This window comes from Columba livia, chromosome W (genome assembly GCF_036013475.1).
Source record: "Columba livia isolate bColLiv1 breed racing homer chromosome W, bColLiv1.pat.W.v2, whole genome shotgun sequence".
Lineage (NCBI taxonomy): Eukaryota > Metazoa > Chordata > Aves > Columbiformes > Columbidae > Columba > Columba livia.
This window is the reverse complement of record NC_088641.1, coordinates 13,846,374-13,869,388: the sequence shown is the minus strand read 5'-3', so window position 1 is coordinate 13,869,388 and position 23,015 is coordinate 13,846,374. Positions and strand designations below refer to the sequence as shown.

The window sequence follows — 23,015 nt, the reverse complement described above, 5'->3', positions numbered from 1 at the left end:
CAGAGCTGGACACAGAAGTCCAGGTGGGGTCTCACCAGAGCAGAGAGACAGAATCATCTCCCTTGACCTGCTGGCCACACTTCTTTGTATGCAGCCCAGGATATGGTTGGCTTTCTGGGTTGCAAATGCACATCGCCATCTCATGTCCAGCTTTTCAGCCACCAGTACCCTCAAGTTCTTCTTCTCAGAGAAGCTCTCAGTCCCTTCATCCTCCAGCCTGTGTTGATACTGGGGATTGCCCTGACCTTGTTGAACCTCATGAGGTTCACATAGGCCCACTTCTTGAGCTTGTCCAGGTCCCTGTGAATGGCATCCCATCCCTCAAGTGTGTCAACTGCACCACTCAGCTTGGTGTCATCTTCAAACTTGCTGAGGGTGCACTCGATCCCACTGTCCATGTCATTGATGAAGACATTAAACAGTACTGGTCCCAATACAGACCCTTGAAGGACATCAGTCGTCACTGACCTCCATCCGGACATTATGCCATTGACCACTACTCTCTGGATGTGACCATCCAACCAATTTCTTATCCACTCAACAGTCCACCCATGAAATCTATATTGCTCCAATTTAGAGAGAAGGATGTTGTGGGGGAACATGTCAAAGACCTTACAGAAGTCCAGATAGACAACATCCGTAGCCCTTCCTTTGTCCACGGATGTAGTCACCGATGTAGTCACTCCACTTACACTCCTTGCACAGCCTTAAGGCAGTACTGTTTTTCAGCCCAGGACAGTGCACAATACCTTGTATTGACCTCCTGTTCATGTTCCCAGAATCTCCGTCTGCCTGTTAACCTTCTCATCTTACATAGTTACTTGTCCAAATAGTTTTTCATGCTGGACACCTTTGTGCAGCTATGATATCCACCACTGCCTTCAGGTGCTAGGGGAACTTCCAGATACTGGAGCTCCATGCAGCCTGAGGTCTGGACAGCTTTATCGATCCTTAGAAGGTCTGTTTGGGGGGAGATGTCAGCATGGGTAGGCTGTAGTGCTTCTCTGTGTTACAGCCACAGCCTTGCAGCTATGGTGGATGGACACCATTTTCTTTTAACAGATCACCTCAAAGTCCCAGGACAGAGGAGAGGGGACAGCAGGTACCAGCAAGATGGGAAAGAAGAGAAGGGGCTCAACTTCAGGCAACAGAGTTGTTTAGGGCACAATCTGACATTTAGGAGTCTTTCACTTCCAACTAGTGATTGTTTTCTTGGCATGTGTCTGTAAATGTAACATTTGTGAAGAATAAAAGCTACTATGGTAAGTATACCTGCTCCCCCCTTGGGAATCTGTGCCTAATAATGCAGAGTGAACACCCCCAACTTCTATAGACTTCATCTGAAGTAAAAGGCCCTTTACACCTTGCAAGTGTAGCTGGTAGCATCACACTTTTAGACCCTGTTATGTACAAGAATCACTGTTCATTGAGTTTCTGAATTAATTATTGCATGGGTTGTTTTTGTAAGCTAAGGGTATGTGGACTGCTTTCTTTTAATAATCTCCTTTCACTATAGATGTAAAAATATTCATTTTTCTTTCAGATGCTTCAGGCGTGCTCAGTCCAACATCTACCAGTACCATATGCAGCGTTCCCACCTCTGATTTCTAACGACCCATTCCTTTTGCATCCTCCTCACCTTTCTCCACATTACCCGTCTCATCTGCCACCTCCAGGGCAATTTGTTCCCTTCCAAGCACAGCAGTCACGTTCAGTAAGTAATACTTCTTATCCCCTCTCCTAAAGTATTTTGGAGTTGATCAGCAAATAATGCTCTTGTCCTTCTAATAACATTCTGGTTGAGAGAACAAGTGGATCTGATTTAGAGTAAGTAATAGGGTTTTGTAGTAGTGTTACGTGAGCAAGACTTAGTCTGAAAAAAAAAAAAAAAAGTATTGTTTTGAAATTAATTTTGATTCTTTTAAGATTTCCTCAGCTGTTGCCTACTCCATTTCCCTGGAGGCCTGTACTCCTGCCAGTCTGACATAAGTTTGCCTCATATACTGCTTCTGCAGGTGCTGTTCTTCCAGAAAGTAAAAGAGAATATAGAGACCTAAGTGCAGTGGTCTCAGAGAAAAAAACTTTGTATAGAGACCAGAAAGCACAAAGCATTATTTATACTGCATGCTTCTACCACATTAATTCACAGTTGATTAAAGGGACCACTGTATCCACCCCAAACACTAGTGTGAAAAGTATTACTTAAACCTTCCATGGCCTACTGGAACCTCTTTTCTCTTCCGATTATAGAAATTATTGCCTCTTTTAACTTAACCAAACTTGACTGAAAAGTTAATGCCTTCATAATAGGGCTTATGGAAACATGAGAGAAGATGGTATTTTGGACATGAGGGAAAAAATTACATTTTGTAATTTCTGCTTACTAATCTTCTGCCAGAGATCAGTAATTTCTATTTACTAATCTTCTGACAGGCATCTTTGTGCCTGTTTCTTTGGAGCTTTACCAATATTTCATTAATACAGAAATACAAAATAATTTCAGTTTTACTAACAAATACTGCTCAGACTGTTTTGAGCAGTAACAAATACTGCTGTGTTAAATGTCAGGTGTTGGCACTATTGTAATAATTTCAATATGGAGGAACAGTTCTGCATAGTTTTTTCTGGTAATCAAGATGTCTTCCCTCAGAAAATGTTGGGGCTTCTTAGATTGCTACTTTAGCTTCAGGAATAGACTCCCTTGTTAACTTTTAGCTCTGTTTGATAGCTTGATTTTTGCTGTCCAGTCTTACTAGAAGAATTATTGCCTTTAAAATGCTGACGATTTAAAAACTGTTCAGCAGAATGGGGAAACAATTTTCCTTTTCCTTTGGTTCCACAAGATGACTTTCATATCTGACTGTTTTGAAGCACGTAGAATTCAGTACTGGGAAAAGAAGGGTGAAATAGTAGAGTTAAGGTTTTCCTGAAAAATGAGACCAAAATGAGCTGAGATTTGAATTGACCTTTGCTAATAGCAAAAGTATAGCCTGAAGATAATGTATCTAGCCTAAAGATGGCAATAGATTATTTATAAATAATACTGTTTATGATGAAGATTATTGCTTCACAGAGAAATGCTGACTTTTTCATAAGAAACTTCTTAATTCTTCATACATCAGTGTGCCTTCAATTATTCCTTATGGTAGTGAAGTAAAACTATTTTCTTCAGTTTGAGAACATCTCTTTCAAGGAAGTTAGTTACTGCCTTATATATGCAGTCTGATGAAAGGGATCATAGGATCAGAGGATAATTCAGGTTGGAAGACACCACAGGATGTCTCTAGTTCAACTTTCTGTTCAAATGGAGGATGGGGCCAGGCTCTTCTCAGTGACAACCAGTGACAGGACAAGGGGCAATGGGTACAAACTGGAACACAGGAGGTTCCACTTAAATTTGAGAAGAAACTTCTTCCCGGTGAGGGTGGCAGAGCCTGGCCCAGGCTGCCCAGGGGGGTTGTGGAGTCTCCTTCTCTGCAGACATTCCAACCCGCCTGGACACCTTCCTGTGTAACCTCATCTGGGTGTTCCTGCTCCATGGGGGGATTGCACTGGATGAGCTTTCCAGGGCCCTTCAACCCCTCACATTCTGGGATTCTGTGAAATCAAGATAAGCAATGAGTTCAGGTGAGGCTGCTCAGGGTTTTTGCCAGTTGGGTCTTGAAAACCTCCAAAGATGGAGACTACATAAGCTCTCTAGGTTCCTGTTCTACTGCTTGACTGTTGTCATGGTGAAAAAGCTTCTCTCTGTATTTACCTGGAACCTTTTGTTTTGACTTATGCCTGTTGTCTCTTGTCCTTCCACTGTACACCACTGTAAAGAGCCTGAGTCCCATTTTCTTGAACAAATCTCTGCAGGTATTGGAAGGCTGTTCTTAAGTGTCCTTCCCCCCTCCCCCAAGCCTTTTTTTCTCCTGGCAGAAAAAGCCCAGTTGCCTCAAGCTCTTCTAATAGTACAAATGCTCCAGTCCCATGACCATCTTGGTGGTTCTCCTTTGAGCTTGTTCTACTTCAACGTCTTTTTTTGGTATTTGAATGCCCTAAACTGGATGTAGTATTCTACATGAGGTCTAACAAGTGTTGAGTAGAAGGTGGATAATCACTTTGCTCAACCTACTGGCTATGCTACTGTTTGTTAATACAGCCCCCTTTCAGCAGAGCTGCTTCACAGCCAGTCATTCCCCAGTCTGGATTGTCGTGAGGGGTTTTTCCTTCCCAGGTGCAGTATTTGGCATTTGTCCTTGTTCATAGAATCATAGAATCATTTTGGTTGGAAGAGACCCTTAAGATCATCAAGTCCAACCATAACCTAACTCTAGCACTAAACCATGTCTCCATCTATATGTCTTTAAAACACCTCCAGGACTGGTGACTCAACCACTTCCATGGGCAGCCTGTTCCAGTGTTTCACAACCCTTTCCATGAAGAAATTTTTCCTAATATCCAATCTGAACCTCCCCTGGTGCAACTTGAGGCCATTTCCTCTCATCCTATCACTTGCTACTTGGGAGAAGAGACCAACACCCTCCATGCTGCAACCTCCTTTCAGGTAGCTGTAGAGAGCGATGTCTCCCCTCAGCCTCCTGTTCTCCAGGCTAAACAGCCCCAGCTCCCTCAATGGCTCCTCATAAGACTTGTGCTCCAGACCCCCCCCATTGTTGAATATCATAAGGTTCCTGTTGGCCCATTTCTCCATCCTGTCCATGTCCTGCTGTATGGCAGCCCTACCTTCCAGTGTATGGACTGTTCTCTGCAATTTGTTATCAGCTGTATACTTCATGAGCAAGTACTCTGTCTCTTTAAGGTTACTGATAACGTTAAATAGGCTAGGTCCCTCTTGTATACCCCTTTTTACCAGCATCTTGGTAGAGTATGTCCCATTAACCACTATGATCTAAGCCTGATCATCCAAACATATTTTATCCATCTGGTTGTCCACTCATCCAGACTGTAATGTCCAAACTTGGTTACAAGAAAATCGTGGAAGATAGTGTCAAAAGCCTTGCTGAAGTTGAGGTAAATTACATCCACTGCTCTCCCCTCATCCACAAATCCAGTCACCTTATCATACTAGACAATCTGGTTGATTTACCCTTTCTATAGCCATGCTGACTGTTCCCTCTTCCATGTGCCCAGAAATATGTTCCAAGACTCACTCCCTGTTTCTCCCAGGGACTGAAGTAAGGTTGAGTGGTCTGAAGTTTCCCAGATTGTCTTTTTGGCCTTTTTTGCTGATGAATGCAATGTTTGCCTTTCTCCAATTGTCAGGCATCTCCCCCTGATCTCCACAACCTTTTAAAGATGATAGAGAGCAGCCCTGCAAGGACATTGGCCAGTTCCCTCAACACCCCTGGATGTAGTCCCATGGGTCAACTTCTCTCAAGTAATCCAATCCCTGACTCAATTCTCATCCACTGCTGGTGGTTCTTCTCCAGATTCTCCCTGCCCAAGCAGCACATGAGGGAGGAGGGGTGGGGGATTAGGGTCAGTATATAGCAGTCATTCTCTGCTGCACCTTCCTTTTCACACCTTTCCTCTGCTCTAGTGTGTGTTCTTCCATGGGTTGCAGTCTTATCAGAAAAATTTGCTCTGGCATGGGTTCTCAATGGACCACAGTTCCTTTGGGAAATATCAATCTGTTCCATGGGCTGCAGGGAATATCTGTTCTGATGCCATGGAGCACCTCCTTCTCATTCTTCTCCTCTGACCTTGGTGTTTCCTTTGCTGTTTCTCTTTTTTATTCCCTCCTACTCTCCAGACAGAGCTTTTTTTTGACCTTTCTTAAATAGTTTTTCACAGAGGCACCGCAAACATTGCTGATTGTCTCAGCTTTGGCCTGCAGTGGGTCCATTGTTGATCCAGCTGGAACCAGCTGTCTGGCACAAGGCAGCCCCTTACCTCATCCCCCAGAGGACACCTCTACAGCCCCCCCACCCCCCCACCCCCCAAAATCTTGACATCTATGCCCAGTACAACTCCATAAAATTTCCACAACTCCTCAGAATATCTAATTGGAGCTGTGGCTTTTTTATATTAAAATAAATTTTCAAAACTGGATTTCTATTAATACAACAAACCCTGTGTTTCTTTTAGCCACTTCAAAGGATAGAGAATGAAGTAGAACTGCTTGGAGAACATCTTCCTATAGGAAGCTTTACCTACCCTCCATCAATTCATCCACCAACATTGACTTCCTCAGCTCCTCTCCAATTCTTAAACCATGATCCTTCACACCAAGAGGTTTCATTTGGAGTTGTAAGTATTGCTTTTTGTACTACATTCTCATGCATGCTGAGTTCAAGTTCCTGATCTTTGCTCTAAGTTATAACCATTTTATTGAAAAATGGTAGTTTTGCAATTGAATTTCATTAGTGACTGCAGCTGTGGAAAGTCAGGGTTGGTTGTTTTTTAGGGTTAGACTTGGAAGAATGAAAACATGCTAACAAAATCTTTGAGCACTTTATTTTTTCATAAAAGTAAATGTCTTGAGTCCTCTGAATATAATTTCAGTAGTGGTGTGTGAATTTTGATTCTTAAAATCTGCTAACATTTTTTTTCACTTATGAGTCTTTTTAGAAAAAGACAATTTATGTCTAAGTTACAATTCTTTACCTCCTCCCATTTTAATAGACAGTGCAAGATGTTTTAAACAGTCATACTGAGGACTTATGTAAGTAAACTAAAGAGCTTTGCATGCAGATTGAAATAGGAATATAGTCTTTTTTCTCATATGGAAAGAATGTGTTTAAGCTGTAAACTTGAATGTCTCTTTAGGCACTATATCCGTATGCAGTTGAAAGGCTACAGCCCCTCCTCCCAAAAGTGAATGTAATTGAGTCCAACTGTGAATGTGATTTCTTTATTTATTAATTTTAAACCTTGCTCTTTTTTCAAGTGGTTTTGCTGTGGAGCATCCTGGCAGTGCCCCCTAATGGATATTTGATTATACCAGTGAAAGAACTCCTGTAAATATGTTTAAAAATCTCATTCCTACTCAACCAGATGCACAAACCAGTGCATTGTGCCAGGTTGAAAGCCCTCAACTTTTGGTTTGCAGTATGTTCACCAATTCAAGTCCTGCCTGTCCAAATGAGCCCATATATAGGCTAAGACTTACAAAATGCTTCTTAGCTAGCTTGCAAGAGTTTCTGGTTAGTATTGTTACTTTTTTTCCTGCAGGATAGTATAATTATACAGGGTATTTCAAAAAGATGGACCAAATTTGAAATCTCTTTGAAATTGGGTCCATCTTTTTGAAACATCCTGTGTATTATTGATGACATTTGTTGGTCAAAACAATTATTTGGAAAGGCTGGGGTTTTTTTTGGCTTGAACAGGGCTGGGTTTTTTTCTTTTTTTTTGATAATGTGTTATTTAAGATATATTTTGACATTCACTTTTCATTATTAAACAATACTAGAAAATATTGAAGTTTTTCTTCCTTTTTACAGCCTTACCCACCTTTTATGCCTCGAAGACTCACAGGGCGCAGTAGATACCGATCACAGCAACCAATACCACCACACTCGTACCATCCCAACCTATTGCCATATGTGCTGTAAGTCCAAAGCACATTGTACTTGTAGACTACTAAATAACTCTGTAAGCTAGTTGATCCCCTCAGTGTTTTTTTTAATGTTTGGGCTCTACCACAGGGTACAGACTGTTCAGTCAATCTCAAGGAATAAGAAAACTTGTAGTTACCAGTCTATTTGAACATCATACATACCTGAGCAAGGAAAAATACAAGGACAAGTGCACAGTTTGATGATCATGTAGTTTGTAGTTTTGGGATCTGCTATGCCTCTTCTTTCTTTTGAAATCTGCTTAAAGATGTTCAATGTAGAATGTTACACGTGGTTCTTGGATAATGGTTATGAGTTATACCCATGGTTAGGTCCTAAAGTCTACTTATGTAGGATAAAGATATAACAGTCCATACAAACAAACAAACAAACAAACAAAAACAAAACAAAAAAAAAAAACAGGGAAATCAATTTACGCTTAATTAATTACTGAAACATAATGAGGGGAGCCTTCTAGGTGTGAGTGTGGTTTTGGCTTGGAGGGCTTGCTTTCTTCTGAACTGATAATCTGTTACAACTTTTGAACTTCTGCACCTGATTAACCATTTCTAGAATAAATTGTTGTTCTTTGTAGGTCCTGTTTTTGAAATTAATTCAAAATACTTAGAAAATGAGGATTTATTTTAAAGGTGTCATTGACAGGGAGATAATCAAACTTTGTCAGTTGTTTTGCCACAATATCTATAGTTTCTGACTCCGTAGTTTGACTTGCATCAAAATAACACCAGGATATATGATTCAGTGAAGTTATATTTTGCAGTGTGCATTCTGACAAAGTCTGCTCTGATGTATAGCCACTTGCATGTCTACTCAGGGATAGTATGTCACAATCATTTCTGACTAATGACATTTCTGACTAATGACATTTATAGTGCTGTGAATTTTTTATTTCTATGATTTTGCATTAAACTTTGACCCATATTACTGTCTTGGGATGGTGATGCTCTTTTAACTTAACAGAAAAAACAGAAAAGTCACAGCCTGGTTGGGGTTGGAAGGGACCTCTGGAGATCATCCAGTCCAACCCACCTGCTGAAGCAGGGTCACCAGAGCAGATCACACAGGAAGGTGTCCAGGTGGGATTTGAATGTCTCCAGAGAAGGAGACTCCACAACCTCCCTGGGCAGCCTGGGCCAGGCTCTGGCACCCTCAAGGTAAAGAAGTTTCTCCTCATATTCAGATGGAACCTCCTGTGCTTCAGTCTGTGCCCGTTGCCCCTCATCCTGTCATTGGGCACCACTGAAGGGAGTCTGGTCCCATCCTCTTGACACCCACCCTTGAGATATTTATAAACATTGAGATTCCCCCTCAGCCTTCTCTTCTCCAGGCTGAACAGCCCCAGCTCTCTCAGTGTCTCCTCATAAGAAAGGTGCTCTAGGCCCCTAATCATCTTTGTAGCCTGCCACCAGACTCCCTCCTGTAATTCCTTATCCTTCTTATGGCACACTCTTGTCTTTATATCTGAAGAAGTTCTTCTCTGGTCAAATCCGTGTTACATGGGAATGTATAATTGGGTCTACTGCCAATGTGGAAGTTGGCTCAGTATTACATTGTAATTATCTTTGTAATGTGTATTGGTGAAAAGGAGACTGAAGAGCAATCTCATTGCTCATTGCTACAGCTTCCTGAGCAGGGGAAGTGGAGAGGGAGGGGCTGAGCTCTTCTCCCTGGCATCCAGTGACAGGATGCACAGGAATGGTTCAAAGCTGCATCAGAGGAGGTTCAGACTGGACATTAGGAAACAGTTCTTTACCAAGAGGGTGGTCAAACACTGGAACAGGCTTCCTAGAGAGGTGGTCAATGCCCCATGCCTGTCAGTGGCATTTGTGGCAAGAGGCATTTGGACAATGCCCTTAATAGCATGCTTTAACTTTCGGTCAGCAAAAGTGGTCAGGCAGTTGAACTATTCTATTCTATTCTATTCTATTCTATTCTATTCTATTCTATTCTATTCTATTCTATTCTATTCTATTCTAGTGCTTGAATGCTTTTCTGTTGGGGAGTTAAGTGAACTTGGGTTATTTATTTTTGTGGATATTCTATCTATTTAAATAAGTCAAATTTAAAACCAGAAACTCTGTTCAATATCAATATTAACTCTGTGATGCAGGCTATCAATAGATTCATTTCTGTAATAACACTGAGCCTTAATATGAGTTGTCATAGCAATATACATGCAATTTAAAAATGCAATACAGCGAGTATCAAAAAGTGACACAATTAGCTTTCCTTTGAGTCCTTTAGTTTGAATTTTAACTGTTAATTTCAAATTTAACCTTTTTATTGGTTCTTAGAATTTGTTGATGTCGCAGAATGGAATGTTACACAGATTTGACCTAGTAGCAATTTAGGGTTTACTAAGGTAGATCACAAGTTTAATATATAATTTCTAATAACTTTTAATCAACAGCTGATTAACAAAATTATTTAAAAAAATTCTATGGGATTTGTTATAATTAAAACAATTACTTGATTCAATAATGTCAAGGATCACCCTATACTTACAAAAGAGAAAGTTAAATCACATATAGACACACACAGAGGTAGATTATTAAAAGCACATGTACAAATCTATAAACACACACATACTCGCATGCATTAATCCTTGTATATTTGAATCTATTCACACATACTAACCTATAGCTTTGTGCTTATATATGTGGACTATATGTGGAGGTAAAATAAAAAAGAAAATTTCCCTCTCAAGTTAAGCGAATTACTTTAATGTATCAGCATTCCTCAACAGGTGGTTTGTTGAAACTTCAGAAATCTGTCATCTCCCACAGCTTCACAGTGTCGGTTTGTCACGAGATGTCTCTGAGGGGCATCCCACCCACTGCATTCCAGGAGAGCTCAAAGGGCGGGTGTACCAAACTGTCAGCAGCGATTGATGGTCGCTACCTTTCCCAAACACCAAGGGGTCTATTCCCATATGGCAGGAGTTCCAAGAGCATGGAGGGCGTGCCTTCGTGTCTTGACTCACCACACTTGTGCCTCAGTTTTCCCAACTTCACTGCACTTACACAATGGGGAATTGTTCTCAGAAGAACCATGGAACACAAGGGAGTGGTATCTCAGTGCCCTGTCTTGCTGCACTTGCACAATGGGAATTGTTTTCCCCAAATCATGCCTGATTGCCCTGGTAGCCAGGTAGTGGAGTGACCCAGGAGAGGAGGTGGGGGGGTTGCAACCACCACAGTTGACTTATAAAGGATCAATAACATAACTCTACCTCTGCCACATGTTTGCATGCCTTCTTTCAGGAAGATGTTGAGTCAAATTGTTGTTTGTTCTTCTGACAGATCAGTGCTTCCAGTGCCACCTGCAGTTGGACCAGCTTTCAGCTTTGAGTTGGACATGGAAGATGGAGAGGTTGAAAACTACGAGGTTGGTGTGTGAAGTACGAACTCACAAGGAACAGAGGTTAACTCAATACATGAACTTAAATGGTCTTTTGCTTTTCAAAGACAAAGACAGGATTAAATAAATACAATTTTTATGAAGACAAAATATAGAAACATTTTTTCATACTGTTTTCTAGCACTGGATGTTAGAAACACTCTTATTTTGTATCTATTGCCTTTCCCCAAAATCTATTCTTTCAGATTAGCCCTGGTTAAATTCTTCAACTTTCCATTGTAGATGTGACTCTTCTTTTTGTATTTTGCTTGATTTTTAAATATCGAGCAGAAATATCCTATTCTTTTGAATATGCTATAACTTAGTGCTTTTTATGTACCTTGCTAACTTTACAGACTAGTGTTAACATTATAGGATGAATTTAGGTAAAAGTGATGTTGGTAAGAATCTCAATATATATTTTCTCTTAACAATAAGGAGAGTACAGCAAGTCACATATTTTAAAATGAAATGTCAGTAGTGTCTTAAATAATTGAGGGCTGATCCCAACTCTTGTCCTTACTGCTTCTCAGACTGTTTGATTGCCATCAGATTATTTTCAGAAAGCCTCAGCTGCTGCCTACCTCTCCTCATATATCTATTCATCCTTGCTTCTGCTCAGAGCAGTTTTTATTTATGCAGTTAGATAGCATTTACAGTGTAATGACAAGCTCTCCTATTATGCTTCTTGTGCTAGTTAAAAGAATCATCATATTGTGACTGACATTTTGGGCTCCAGGTTTTGGGCTATTTGAGTATCTGTACTCTTTGCATCTTTCATCAAATCTCTTAATTTCTGTGCTTCAGTTCTCTATCAAATTGATACTGATGCTTTTCTGGAGCCCCTCATGAGGGAGCAGAATTTATTTACATGAGGAGCACTTAGGTACAGTGTTCTACCTGTATGAAAAAGTACAAAATTTAATCAGAAAGTGTCTCTGTTCAGTTTGATGTCATGCCTTTATTTCCATGTCTCTAATCTCCATGTCTCAATTCAGTTGGCCCAAGAAGTGGAATGGGAGTCAAAATTGTCCCTTTAAACTATTGGTCTCATAAAGTTAGGCTCATTGTGTATTCCTGGAAAAGAAGTTTGTCAACATTTTCTTCTAGTTACTCACACTGCTGTGTGGGGGATGGGGGAAGGGGGTTCATTTCCAAAGCAAAACATGTATCAAGCTGTGAATACAGCTGCTGAAGTGATTGATTAACAGTTAGGTCATGGATATCTGGAAATCCCAAAGATACTGTCTTATGCAGTTCAGAAGGATTCATCAGTGATCAAATTTTGAAAGACATCTTTTCATAGCACTTGTGGTTGTAGAGAGAGAGAAGCAAAACTAAACATGTCTTGATGGAGAGGTGGGTTGTGCTACCTGGTGGGATAGTGACACGGCAGAAAAAATCATTTCTGGTAGAGCTGGAGCTTGTTTGAGCAAAGAATGTTAAAAAGTACAAATTCCTTGTTTCATAGGCACTGCTGAATTTGGCAGAACGTCTAGGAGAAGCCAAACCTCGAGGACTGACAAAGGCAGACATTGAACAACTTCCATCTTACAGGTTCAATCCAAGCAATCATCAGTCAGAACAGACATTGTAAGTACATCTATCTCAAATTTACATACTTTACATGACCGTATTTCCATTCCTTCAGGCTGCATCCTCAACTAGGCAAATACTGTAACACAAGTGCTCTAAAAGCACTCAAATAAAAAAGATAAATTTTCTTAAACCATTTTTCAAATCATATATCATTTTTCTTGACTTTAAAATTCTGCATAGTCTCACTTCAGTTAGATGTTAGAATTTAGTTATTCAGTATTTTTAAAAAGTTTCCCAAGTTTTTTTTGGCATACTAGATGTTAAATGACCGTCATCAACTTGAAATTCAGCCTATATTGAAATATTTTCAAATACCAAAATTTCAAGTGCTCCTGGAAGAGCTTTTGACAGTCTTTGAGGTTTACAGTTATATTTTCTTATTTTTAAGACTAGTTCTATTTGAAAGATCTACATAACAGAGAAATTAGATCAAGTGAGAGGCAGTGAAAGTGATATACAATGCTGTCTGAAATTGAACAGAAGAGATTTTTTCTCTGATCTTCCACTTAGAGAAATCTTCAATGTTATTTTTAATATAGTAGGGAATAAGAAAAATAAAAGTACCCGAGCACATAAGCTGATGATGCCCCTGTGGAAGATTTGTGTTTATAAAACATATACAACAGAATATAGATGTAATTTAAGGAGAAAATTTTCATAGTAAAAGTGTGTGATCTTTAATCAGTTATGGCTTTGAGAAATACTCAAAGTAAGTTTTCAGGTTTTTATTTTAATATATCTAAAATTACAGTTAAAAGTGAAAGAAAAATGCTATAGGGTTTGCACTACCTGTTTATATCAGCAGGCATGAACTCCATTATTTTGAATTATGGTGATACAATCTATTTACTGTTTGAGCTCTTGTCTCCTTTGGGATTGGAAACCATGGTGAACAATACAAAAGCAATTCTCATTTTACACTGGTCCACTAGAGATCTATTTCCACAAGAGTTTGATCACTGTAGATAATCCAATGGTTTTAAAAAATCCTTTTGCAAACACATCTTATAAGTTGCCTATAGAACAGAAATTATTGTTATTAAATGGGAATGTTTATAGATATTTGCTGTCTTTTTTTTAGGTGTGTAGTGTGTATGTGTGACTTTGAGGCAAGGCAGCTTCTTAGAGTCTTACCCTGTAACCACGAGTTTCATGCCAAGTGTGTTGATAAATGGCTTAAGGTAAATAAAATCTGTGTTGGATGCAATTTATAATGTCCTAGTTTGTAGTTTCATTTTTTCTTTAGTTTTCTACTCCATTTCATCTCTTGTTTCTCATTTTTAGTATTTAGGCTCTGAAGTAACAAAAAGGGGCACAAGCTGAATTTGTCTTCTTTTTGTTGTTTCCTTACACTATAGAAATATTCTTTTTTTAGTGCTTAACAGAAGATATTTATTTGTAATAATAATTGGAATAAGGTCATTTTAAAAGGAATATGAAGAGAATGATCTTCACTGGTAGAAAGTGCTTCTATAAGAATCCCTTCTATTACTATGAATTTGAATTCTTGAGGCAAATAAAAAAGTATTTTTGTAAATCTAAGGTATGATTGAGAGATATTTAATTAAAAAGACTTAGTATGAAATTATGGCTTTATGCATGCTCTGAGATATTCTTTCAAAAGAAGTTTGGGGGAAGACCTAGAAGCAGGACAGCACAATAAGTTGACAGAATAGCAGTGGTACAGAAGGTGAAAAAGATAGGAATACAGTTAAGAAGATGATATACAGGGAGGCATCTGTTCAAGCTGTGTTATCCAGACCTACTGCTAATAAGATATTCATTCATTTCTTGTCTCACTTTTAAAAAAAATCTATTCAGATTTGCTTTACTCTTTCTGTACTCTGTGCTGCAATGTCAAATATTCCACAGTCCTATGTGAAAGAAGCATGTCAAACATTTCCTAGAGAACTGTAGATGCAGCCTTATGTTATATCACTTTAAGACATATTTTAAAAACAAAAAAGTTCTTGTGCTTTGCTGACAAATATATTCCTATAGAGAATATATATTTTTGACTTGGAGAGTTCTATAATTTCTGGGCTTTATAAAGTCAAGGAAACAACTGCCTCATGCATTCAGTAGAATAGCCTGTGTATAAAGTATTGGATTTGATATTAACAGTAGTCATTTGGCTAATGAAGCATCAAGAATAATGATAGAATCATAGAACAGAATCACAGAATCATTTCAGTTGGAAGAGACCCTCAGGATCATCGAATCCAACCATAACCTAATCTAACTCTAGCACTAAACCGTGTCCCTAAGAACCTCATCTGAACACCTTTTCAACCCCTCCAGGGATGGTGACTCCAGCACTGCCCTGGGCAGCCTGTTCCAATGCCTGACAACCCTTTCCGGGTGCAACTTGAAGCTGGTGCCTGGAGCACCTCCTCCCCCTCCTTCTTCACTGACCTTGGTGTCAGAAGAGTTGTTTCTTTCACATATTCTCACTCCTCTCCTTCGGCTGCTGTTGCACAGCATTTTTTTACACTTTTTAAAATGTGTTATCACAGAGGCACTAACACCATGAAGAATTTTTTCCAAATATCTAATCTAAACATACCTTGGCACAACCTGAGACCATTTGCTCTTGTCCTATCACTTGCTACTTGGGAGAAGAGACCAACACCCTCCATGCTGCAACCTCCTTTCAGGTAGCTGTAGACAGCGATAAGATCTCCCCTCAGCCTCCTGTTCTCCAGGCTAAACAGCCCCAGCTCCCTCAATGGCTCCTCATTAGACTTGTGCTCCAGCCCCTCACCAGCTTTGTTGCCCTCCTCTGCACTCTCTCTAGTACCTCCATGTCCTTCTTATGATGAGGGGCCCAAAACTGAACACAGTGTTCAAGGTGCGGCCTCACCAGCACCAAGTACAGTGGCACAATCACTTCCCTAGTCCTGCTGGCCACACTATTCCTGATACAAGCCAGGATGTTGGTGGCCTTTTTGGCCACTTGGGCACACTGCTGGCTCATGTTCATCCGGCTGTCAATCAACACCCCCAGCTCCCTTTCTGCTAGGCAGCTTTCCAGCTGCTCTTCCCCAGGCCTGTAGCATTGCCTGGGGTTGTTGTGACCCAAGTGCAGGACCCAGCACTTGGCCTTGTTAAACCTCATACAATTGGCCTCAGCCCAATGATCCAGCTGGTCCAGATCCCTCTGTAAAGCCTTCTTAAGCTCCCACAGGTCAACACTCCTACCCAATTTGGTGTCATCCACAAACTTACTAAGGGTGCCCTCAATCCCCTCATCCAGATCGATAAAGAGATTGAACATAACCAGACCAAATACTGAGCCCAGGGGAACACAACTTGTGGCCAACTGGATTTGGCTCCGTCCACCACAACTCTTTGGGCCTGGCCCTCCAGACAGGTCTTTATCCATCACAGAGTACACCCATCCAGGCCATGAGCTGCAGCTTCTCCAGGAGATGCTGTGGGATACGGTGTCAAAGGCTTTACTGAAGTGCAGGTACACAATGTCTACAGCCTTTACCTCATCTACTAGTTGGGTCACCTTGTCATAGAAGGACATCAGATTGGTCAAGCAGGACCTGCCTTTCATAAACCCATGTTGACTGGGCCTGATCATATGATTTTCTTGTAAGTGCTGTGTGATGTTACTCAAGATCATCTGCTCCATGATCTTGCATGGCACTGAGGTCAGACTGACAGGCCTGTAGTTCCCCAGATCCTCCTTCCGACCCTTCTTGTAGGTGCGCATCACATTTGCCAACTTCTAGTCAACTGGGACATCCCCAGTTATCCAGGACTGCTGATAGATAAAGTGGTTTGGTGAACACCTCTGCCAGCTCCCTCAGCACCCTTGGGTGGATCCCATCTGGCCCATAGACTTGTGGGTGTCCAAGTGGTGTAGCAGGTCGCTAACCATTTCCCCTTGGATTACTGGGGCTTCATTCTGCTCCCCATCCCTGTCTTCTGGCTGAGGGGGCTGGGTACCTGGAGCACAGCTGTTCTGACTATTAAAGACTGAGGCAAAGAAGGCATTTAGTACCTCAGCCTTTTCCTCATGTTCTGTCACTAGGATTTAAAAAATAAAAGGCATCTGAAAACAACTTTGGGTTAGAGTACCCAATATATTCTAAAGCATTTACAGAATCTAGGACTGGTGTAAATGTTTCCATAAGACCTTTTTTTTTTCCTTTTCTTTTTTCTCTTTTCTTTTCTTTTCTTTTCCTTTTCTTTTCTTTTCTTTTCTTTTCTTTTCTTTTCTTTTCTTTTCTTTTCTTTTCTTTTCTTTTCTTTTCTTTCTTTTTCTTCTTCTCTTCTCTTCTCTTCTCTTCTCTTCTCTTCTCTTCTCTTCTCTTCTCTTCTCTTCTCTTCTCTTCTCTTCTCTTCTCTTCTCTTCTCTTCTCTTCTCCTCTTCTCTTCTCTTCTCTTCTCTTCTCTTCTCTTCTCTTCTCTTCTCTTCTCTTCTCTTTCTCCTCTTCTCTTTTCTCTTCTCTTCTCTTCTCTTCTCTTCTCTTCTCTTCTCTTCTCTTCTCTTCTCTTCTCTTCTCTTCTCTTCTCTTCTCTTCTCTTCTCTTCTCTTCTCTCTCTTCTCTTCTCCCTCTCCTCTCCTCTCCTCTCCTCTCCTCTCCTCTCCTCTCCTCTCCTCTCCTCTCCTCTCCTCTCCTCTCCTCTCCTCTCCTCTCCTCTCCTCTCCTCTCCTCTCCTCTCCTCTCCTCTCCTCTCCTCTCCTCTCCTCTCCTCTCCTCTCCTCTCCTTTCTTTATCCTCTCTTCTCCTCTCCTCTCTTCTTTATCCTCTCTTCTTTATCCTCTCTTCTCTTCTCTTCTCTTCTCTTCTCTTCTCTTCTCTTCTCTTCTCTTCTCTTCTCTTCTCTTCTCTTCTCTTCTCTTCTTCTCTTCTCTTCTCTTCTCTTCTCTTCTCTTCTCCTCTTCTCCTCCTCTTTTCTTTCTCTTCTTCTCTTTTCTTCTTCTCCTCTATAGCTTATTTGAATGAAATATGTGCTTGGGTTCAGAATACTGTGGGAGAATGTATCTGTGAACCAAGATGACTGTAAATATCTAGTTGTTTTATCTTGAAATATATTTTATTTAGCATGTTAACATTCATAGTTATTTATTTAGACTGTTTTACACAGTGATTGTCCACTAACTCAAAGTAACATATATGCAAATGTCAGTCCTCTGCTATTCATGTCTGTGGTCTGGGGCAAGGCTGAAGTATGTTTCCACACTGGACTTGTTAAATTATGTAATTGCATAAAGCTTAGACATGTCAAGAGCAAGTGTCAGATTCTGCACATGGGATGGGGTAATCCTGGGTATATGTACAAATTGAGGGACGAGAGTCTGGAGAGGAGCCCCTCAGAAAGAGATCTGGGGGTTTGGGTTGATGGCAAGTTGAATATCAGTCAACAGTGTGTCCTGGGGTGCATCAAGCACAGCATAGCTAGCCCACTGAGGGAGGTGATTGTGTCACTCTACACTGCACTGGTGTGGCCCCACCTTGAGCACTAGGTGCAGTTTCGGGCTACTCAATATAAGAAGGACATCAAACTAATAGATTATGTCCAGAGGAGGGCAACCAAGATGTTGAGAAGTCTCAAGGGCAAGACTTATGAGGAGCAGCTGAAGTCACTTGCTTTGTTCAGCTTGGAGAAGAGAAGGCTGAGGGGTGACCTCATCACAGTGTACAACTTCCTCCAGGGGGGCAGTGGAGGGGGAGTTGCTGCTCTCCTCTCTCTGGTGACCAGTGATAGGTAGGACACGAAGACATCGAATTAAGTTATGTCAGGAAAAGTCACTGGAACAGGCTCTCCAGGGAAGTGATTATGGCACCAAGCCTGTCATCTAAATGATGCTTTTAATCATATGGTTTAGTTTTAGGTAGTCCTGTGAGGAGCAGGGAGTTGGACTCAATGATCCTTATGGGTCCCTTCCAACTTGAGATATTCTATGTGGCATGGAGACAAGGTAAAAAAGGAACAGCTTACTCTCTCTTCTGAAAAGAGAAGTAGGACCATTGGGTGTCATGTACCCCATGACATGATGGATGCTGAAATTCTGTGAAGGTTTATAAGTTTTTTAAAAAATAATTCCTCCCATGGTTTTTGATGCAAAGACATTGCATCTGGCTCAAAAAGCACTTGACCCACAGACTACTGGAAGGCAGGTGAATGTGCCAGGGAAATATATGTGTTCTTTCTTATGCACCTGCTGTTGGTTCTGTTCAATTCAGAATATTTGGTTAAATTAAGTTTTGGTTGGACTCAGTATGGTAGCTCTTATGTTACATTAAGCACTTTCAGTTGGCAATCAAAGGGTAGTGAAGATAGCCCTTAGAGATCAGTAAAATGGGGAAAAAACAGTTTGAGGGCATTATTTTTTTTAGTACTCTGAAGTGAACTGTAGTATTTGTAAAGCAATTTTGTGCTGATGCTTCTAACCAAGCTTAGAAATTGCTGACTTTTAACAATAGCATTAGCTACAGGATGACTGACTTTAGAAAAAAACACTTCAGCATAACAGTGTCGACTAGGCAGGCTTCTCTTTAATTGAAAGATTTGTGTAATCTGTGCCTAAAGGGAGTACAGTTATACTATGTCAACACAAAGTTTTAGACCTTGTTTAGGGAATGGGATAAAATAACTTTTGCACTTTAAATTCACATCCCATATTGATAAACTGAGCAAAGGAGCACATTATCATTGTTAAATTTTAGTAAAAACTATTATTCCATTACAAGCTGGTGATGCAACAATAGAAGGCATTAAAACAAACTTTAACTTGTCTACATATGACATTTGGATTTTTGCCAGGCCTATAGTTATAAAACCCTACATAGAAAGACTTTTTCAGGTGATATAAGATGATAGCCAGGGGAAATCCTATTTTATACTGAATTATGTACCCATATATTAGACTACAGTAAGAAAAAAAATCCATGTTAAATAATGCTGAAGACTCATGGAAGAAAAGTTAAACAGTGAATGGGGCAAGATTAACAAGGGAGGGATTATCCTTTTTGCTTGTCAGTCTTTTCAACTCTCAATTTTATCATGTTTCACAATATCTTATTGTTTATTGATATCCTAACTCCTTGAGTCAAATGAATAAAAGAGGAATCTTTTTACTTTAAAGCAGGATTTAGTAATGGTTCCAAATAAAAACTTGAAAACATGAACTTGTATTGGTACTGTAAATCGGCTAATTGAAGAAACTTCTAAAACCAGATCAATTTACGATTTTAGAAGCAAGCACCCTTTATTGATGCATCGGCTCCCACGGGAATAATTTTTGCCTAGTGGGGGGGGGCCACAACCAATTCCCAGACACAGGTTGTATCCACATAGATCATATGTATTTGTTACATTTCCAATAAATCCTTTGCATATGCATTATATCCCTTTGTCATTTGGCTTGTAACCTGCTTGCACTGGGGTCGCCACCTTATTTTCTGAGAGCAAGAGCATTGTCTCCTACCCTTCTCCTGCTTATCTTAACAAATACCATTCTTGTGACTTAACTCCTAACAAATGCCTAAAACCTAACATCTGTGAACCTTATTTTTATTAACTTGGCAAATGCCCAAAATCTATGACCCTTCTTCGTATAGACTTATTTTATTACTAATTGCTGATTTTAGGTATCAGTATTCACCCTGAAGGCTCAGGCTGTAAATCCTTTTCTTCTAAATGTGGTTCACTTCAGCTAGAAAATTTCTGTTTAATGCTTCTTATGACAATTTCAGTCCATTGTGTAGCTCATGTTACAGAAAGTTAGCCTGCCTGTAGGAATAGCAAGTTAAGAGAGGATATACATTGCAGCCTATGATGCATTATGTGTACCTAATTCATCTTTACACCAGTTATGTTAAGATGTGAAGGGGAATTAATTTCATGAAATACACAAGAACAAATAATCCAATGGGGTCCAGAGATGCTGTGCAGCCTCCATCCTGGATCTTTTCAGGACCTATTGGGAGAGACCCCTGCGTAACCTGGTCTGACCATACAGCTGACCCTGCTTTTAGCAGGAGGCTGGACTAGAAACCTCCTGAGGATCATTTCAACATTAATTATTTTATGAATCGGTGAATTCTCAACAAGTTTTTCACTGAAGGACTAAACTTAAAACTTTTGTACAAGTTCAGTTTTGGAGCTATTTAGTCAGATTGTGTGTTGTGTCTGTTACTAAAAACCCTTCTCTTTTCTCCCCCACCCAATCAGCTTTCAAGCTTTGGACAAGTCTACATGATAGACTTCTGCTCTTCTGCTGGAATAATAGGGTACTGAGAGCCTGAAAAGCTGTGATTCATGACAAAGAGCTAGTAAGACTAGGATGCCCTAATATAGGGGACTTTTTTCCACCTCTGTCTTGCTTCTCTAGTGATGGTGGGTTTCTCTGTCCACTGTATTTTTCCTTTGAGTTTATAAAACTTTTAGGTCATTTTCACATAAAGTAGCAGAAAACAGGTGCACACTGGTTTTATCTTTCTTTCCCCCCCCCCCCTTTTGGGTACTCTTGATCACTGTGAGTGGCAATTTCATTTTGTTTCTAGGTTGCAGACACTGTTACCATAACAAGTGTATTTGTCAGTGCATTAAACTTTATTTTATTTCTGGTTTTACAGGCAAATCGTACCTGCCCAATTTGCAGAGCTGATGCTTCACAAGTGCATCGTGATTCAGAATGACTAATCTAAGAGCACAAATGTGGTTTGGGTGTTCCTGGTCGTGTATATATGAACTATCCATTGAACTTACCCATTTGGCTTCCAACATTCCCTTTACAAAAAAGGGTCAATGGACATTTCTTTGCACTGTGTGACTTAATCAATTATAAAGCATATAATTAGTCTTTACAATTGTGGGATTGCTAATCTAACTGTGTGATTGGAGCTTCAAAGACTTTTTTTAGCTTAATTTTGTGTGCGCACTAACTTTTCTTGGTTTTTGTGTGATCATTCTGAGTGTTGCTGAAAGATTACAGTGGACATGATCTTTTAGCATGTGCTTTTATAAAAAGTGGTAGCTCTGAACAACATAGCAATCTACCTTCAGATACTGTGACTGGGCATGAATTGGGGGGAAGGGGTAAGAGGATGCGTGAAGTGCACTTGTGACTGGGTGTGTATATGTGTTTGAGAACATATATACCAGCATGTACTAAGAATGTATGTATGTAGTATTAATTATGCTGCAATGTATAATCTTATGTTATTTAAACAGTACTAGTACTGTACACTGGTTTTTTCCTTGTGTCTGGAGTCACACACTGAATGTAGAGGGTGCTGCAATTATAAACATTTAATATTTCCTCCCCAATATACAGGGCATTTCAAAAAGATGGACCTAACATGTTACAATTACACAAAAATTTACAAATGGTTTAATGAGTTATCAAGTTTTAGTAACTTTTTTATAAATGCTCTGTGTTCCCTCCACCTGCTGTACAGACAACATCGAGACAATAGTTGAATTAGTATATAGTGATTTCAAATTAGGTCTATCTTTTTGAATCATCCTGTACTTAATGGTATAAAAACACTTTTTTACTTGCTATTCAAACAGATACTATGCTTCCCCTTTATTGGAGGCTTTTAAGTGTACCTCTAAAGAGTGTGTTCATTACTCAGTATGTAACCTTGGGTTTTTACACACAACAGGAATCCAAATTTCAGTATGACAAGTTTACTGCTTATTTTATCAACGTAAAGTTGCAATATTGCATAACTCAGTTAACAATATTAACACTTCCAATTGGTGATTCAGTGTTGAAACCTTTCTATTATTCTCAGTTCTTCTAGCTGAGTTTTATTTACATTCAGTTTATTTCAGATTAGACTTGAGTTTTGAAGATACTGCACTCTGTGCTTCTCCTCCAAAAGGAAGCTAAAAAGGTGCTGAGGGTCTTGTGTAAAGTTTCTTCACTTTCACCATTATACTTGTGAAGTATGTACTCCTTTAGTATATAAACATTGGCTTTAATCACTTATATTCATTGTTTACAAGAGAGTTTGTATTCAATTAAAATAAATTGTAAGAGGATATTATTTTATTCCTGTGACTCAATTAACAAAATAAATTTTTTAACTTTTTTTTCAGAGAAGTAGAACTTTCAATTTTTATGCTTCAAAAAGGGTTGATGGTGGTCATTCACTGCTAGAATACAGTTGTCCTAGGGTGCTGCTTCTTAGCCTTCTGTATTTTCTGATAGGCTTGGCATGAACAAATTCCCTTATTTCTTTTTCTGTCAAGTATCCAGAATGTTCCACTGTAGAAGAGTAAATTGGTACACCATCCAGAACAAATAATGCTGCAAAATGGAAGGTAACTTTCATTTGACTGTCTTTCAAATAATATTTTTAGTAATATTAACTTCTTTAACACTTCTGACTGTTAAGAACTTAAAGATGTTTCAGTGAAATAACTGGATCTAAACATACCATAGTTAATCAAGGG

The 23,015-nt window shown here is 39.7% G+C and overlaps 1 protein-coding gene across 4 annotated transcripts in view; it reads left to right on the top strand.

The window, feature by feature from the left end:
* LOC135577134 (E3 ubiquitin-protein ligase RNF38-like) overlaps nucleotides 1–22,662 on the top strand; it is a 153,335-nt gene extending 130,673 nt beyond the window's left edge. For 3 of the 4 annotated variants that reach the window (XM_065044892.1, XM_065044890.1, XM_065044893.1), the window contains 7 exons: nucleotides 1,544–1,714; nucleotides 6,094–6,255; nucleotides 7,452–7,558; nucleotides 10,889–10,973; nucleotides 12,457–12,578; nucleotides 13,666–13,765; nucleotides 21,185–22,662. In XM_065044892.1, coding sequence (XP_064900964.1) covers nucleotides 1,544–1,714; nucleotides 6,094–6,255; nucleotides 7,452–7,558; nucleotides 10,889–10,973; nucleotides 12,457–12,578; nucleotides 13,666–13,765; nucleotides 21,185–21,247 — 810 coding nt within the window. In that variant the 3' untranslated portion in view covers nucleotides 21,248–22,662. The remainder of the gene's footprint in view (nucleotides 1–1,543; nucleotides 1,715–6,093; nucleotides 6,256–7,451; nucleotides 7,559–10,888; nucleotides 10,974–12,456; nucleotides 12,579–13,665; nucleotides 13,766–21,184) is intronic. The other variant, XM_065044891.1, reaches the window with a different exon arrangement.
* The last annotated feature ends 353 nt before the right edge of the window (nucleotides 22,663–23,015 follow it).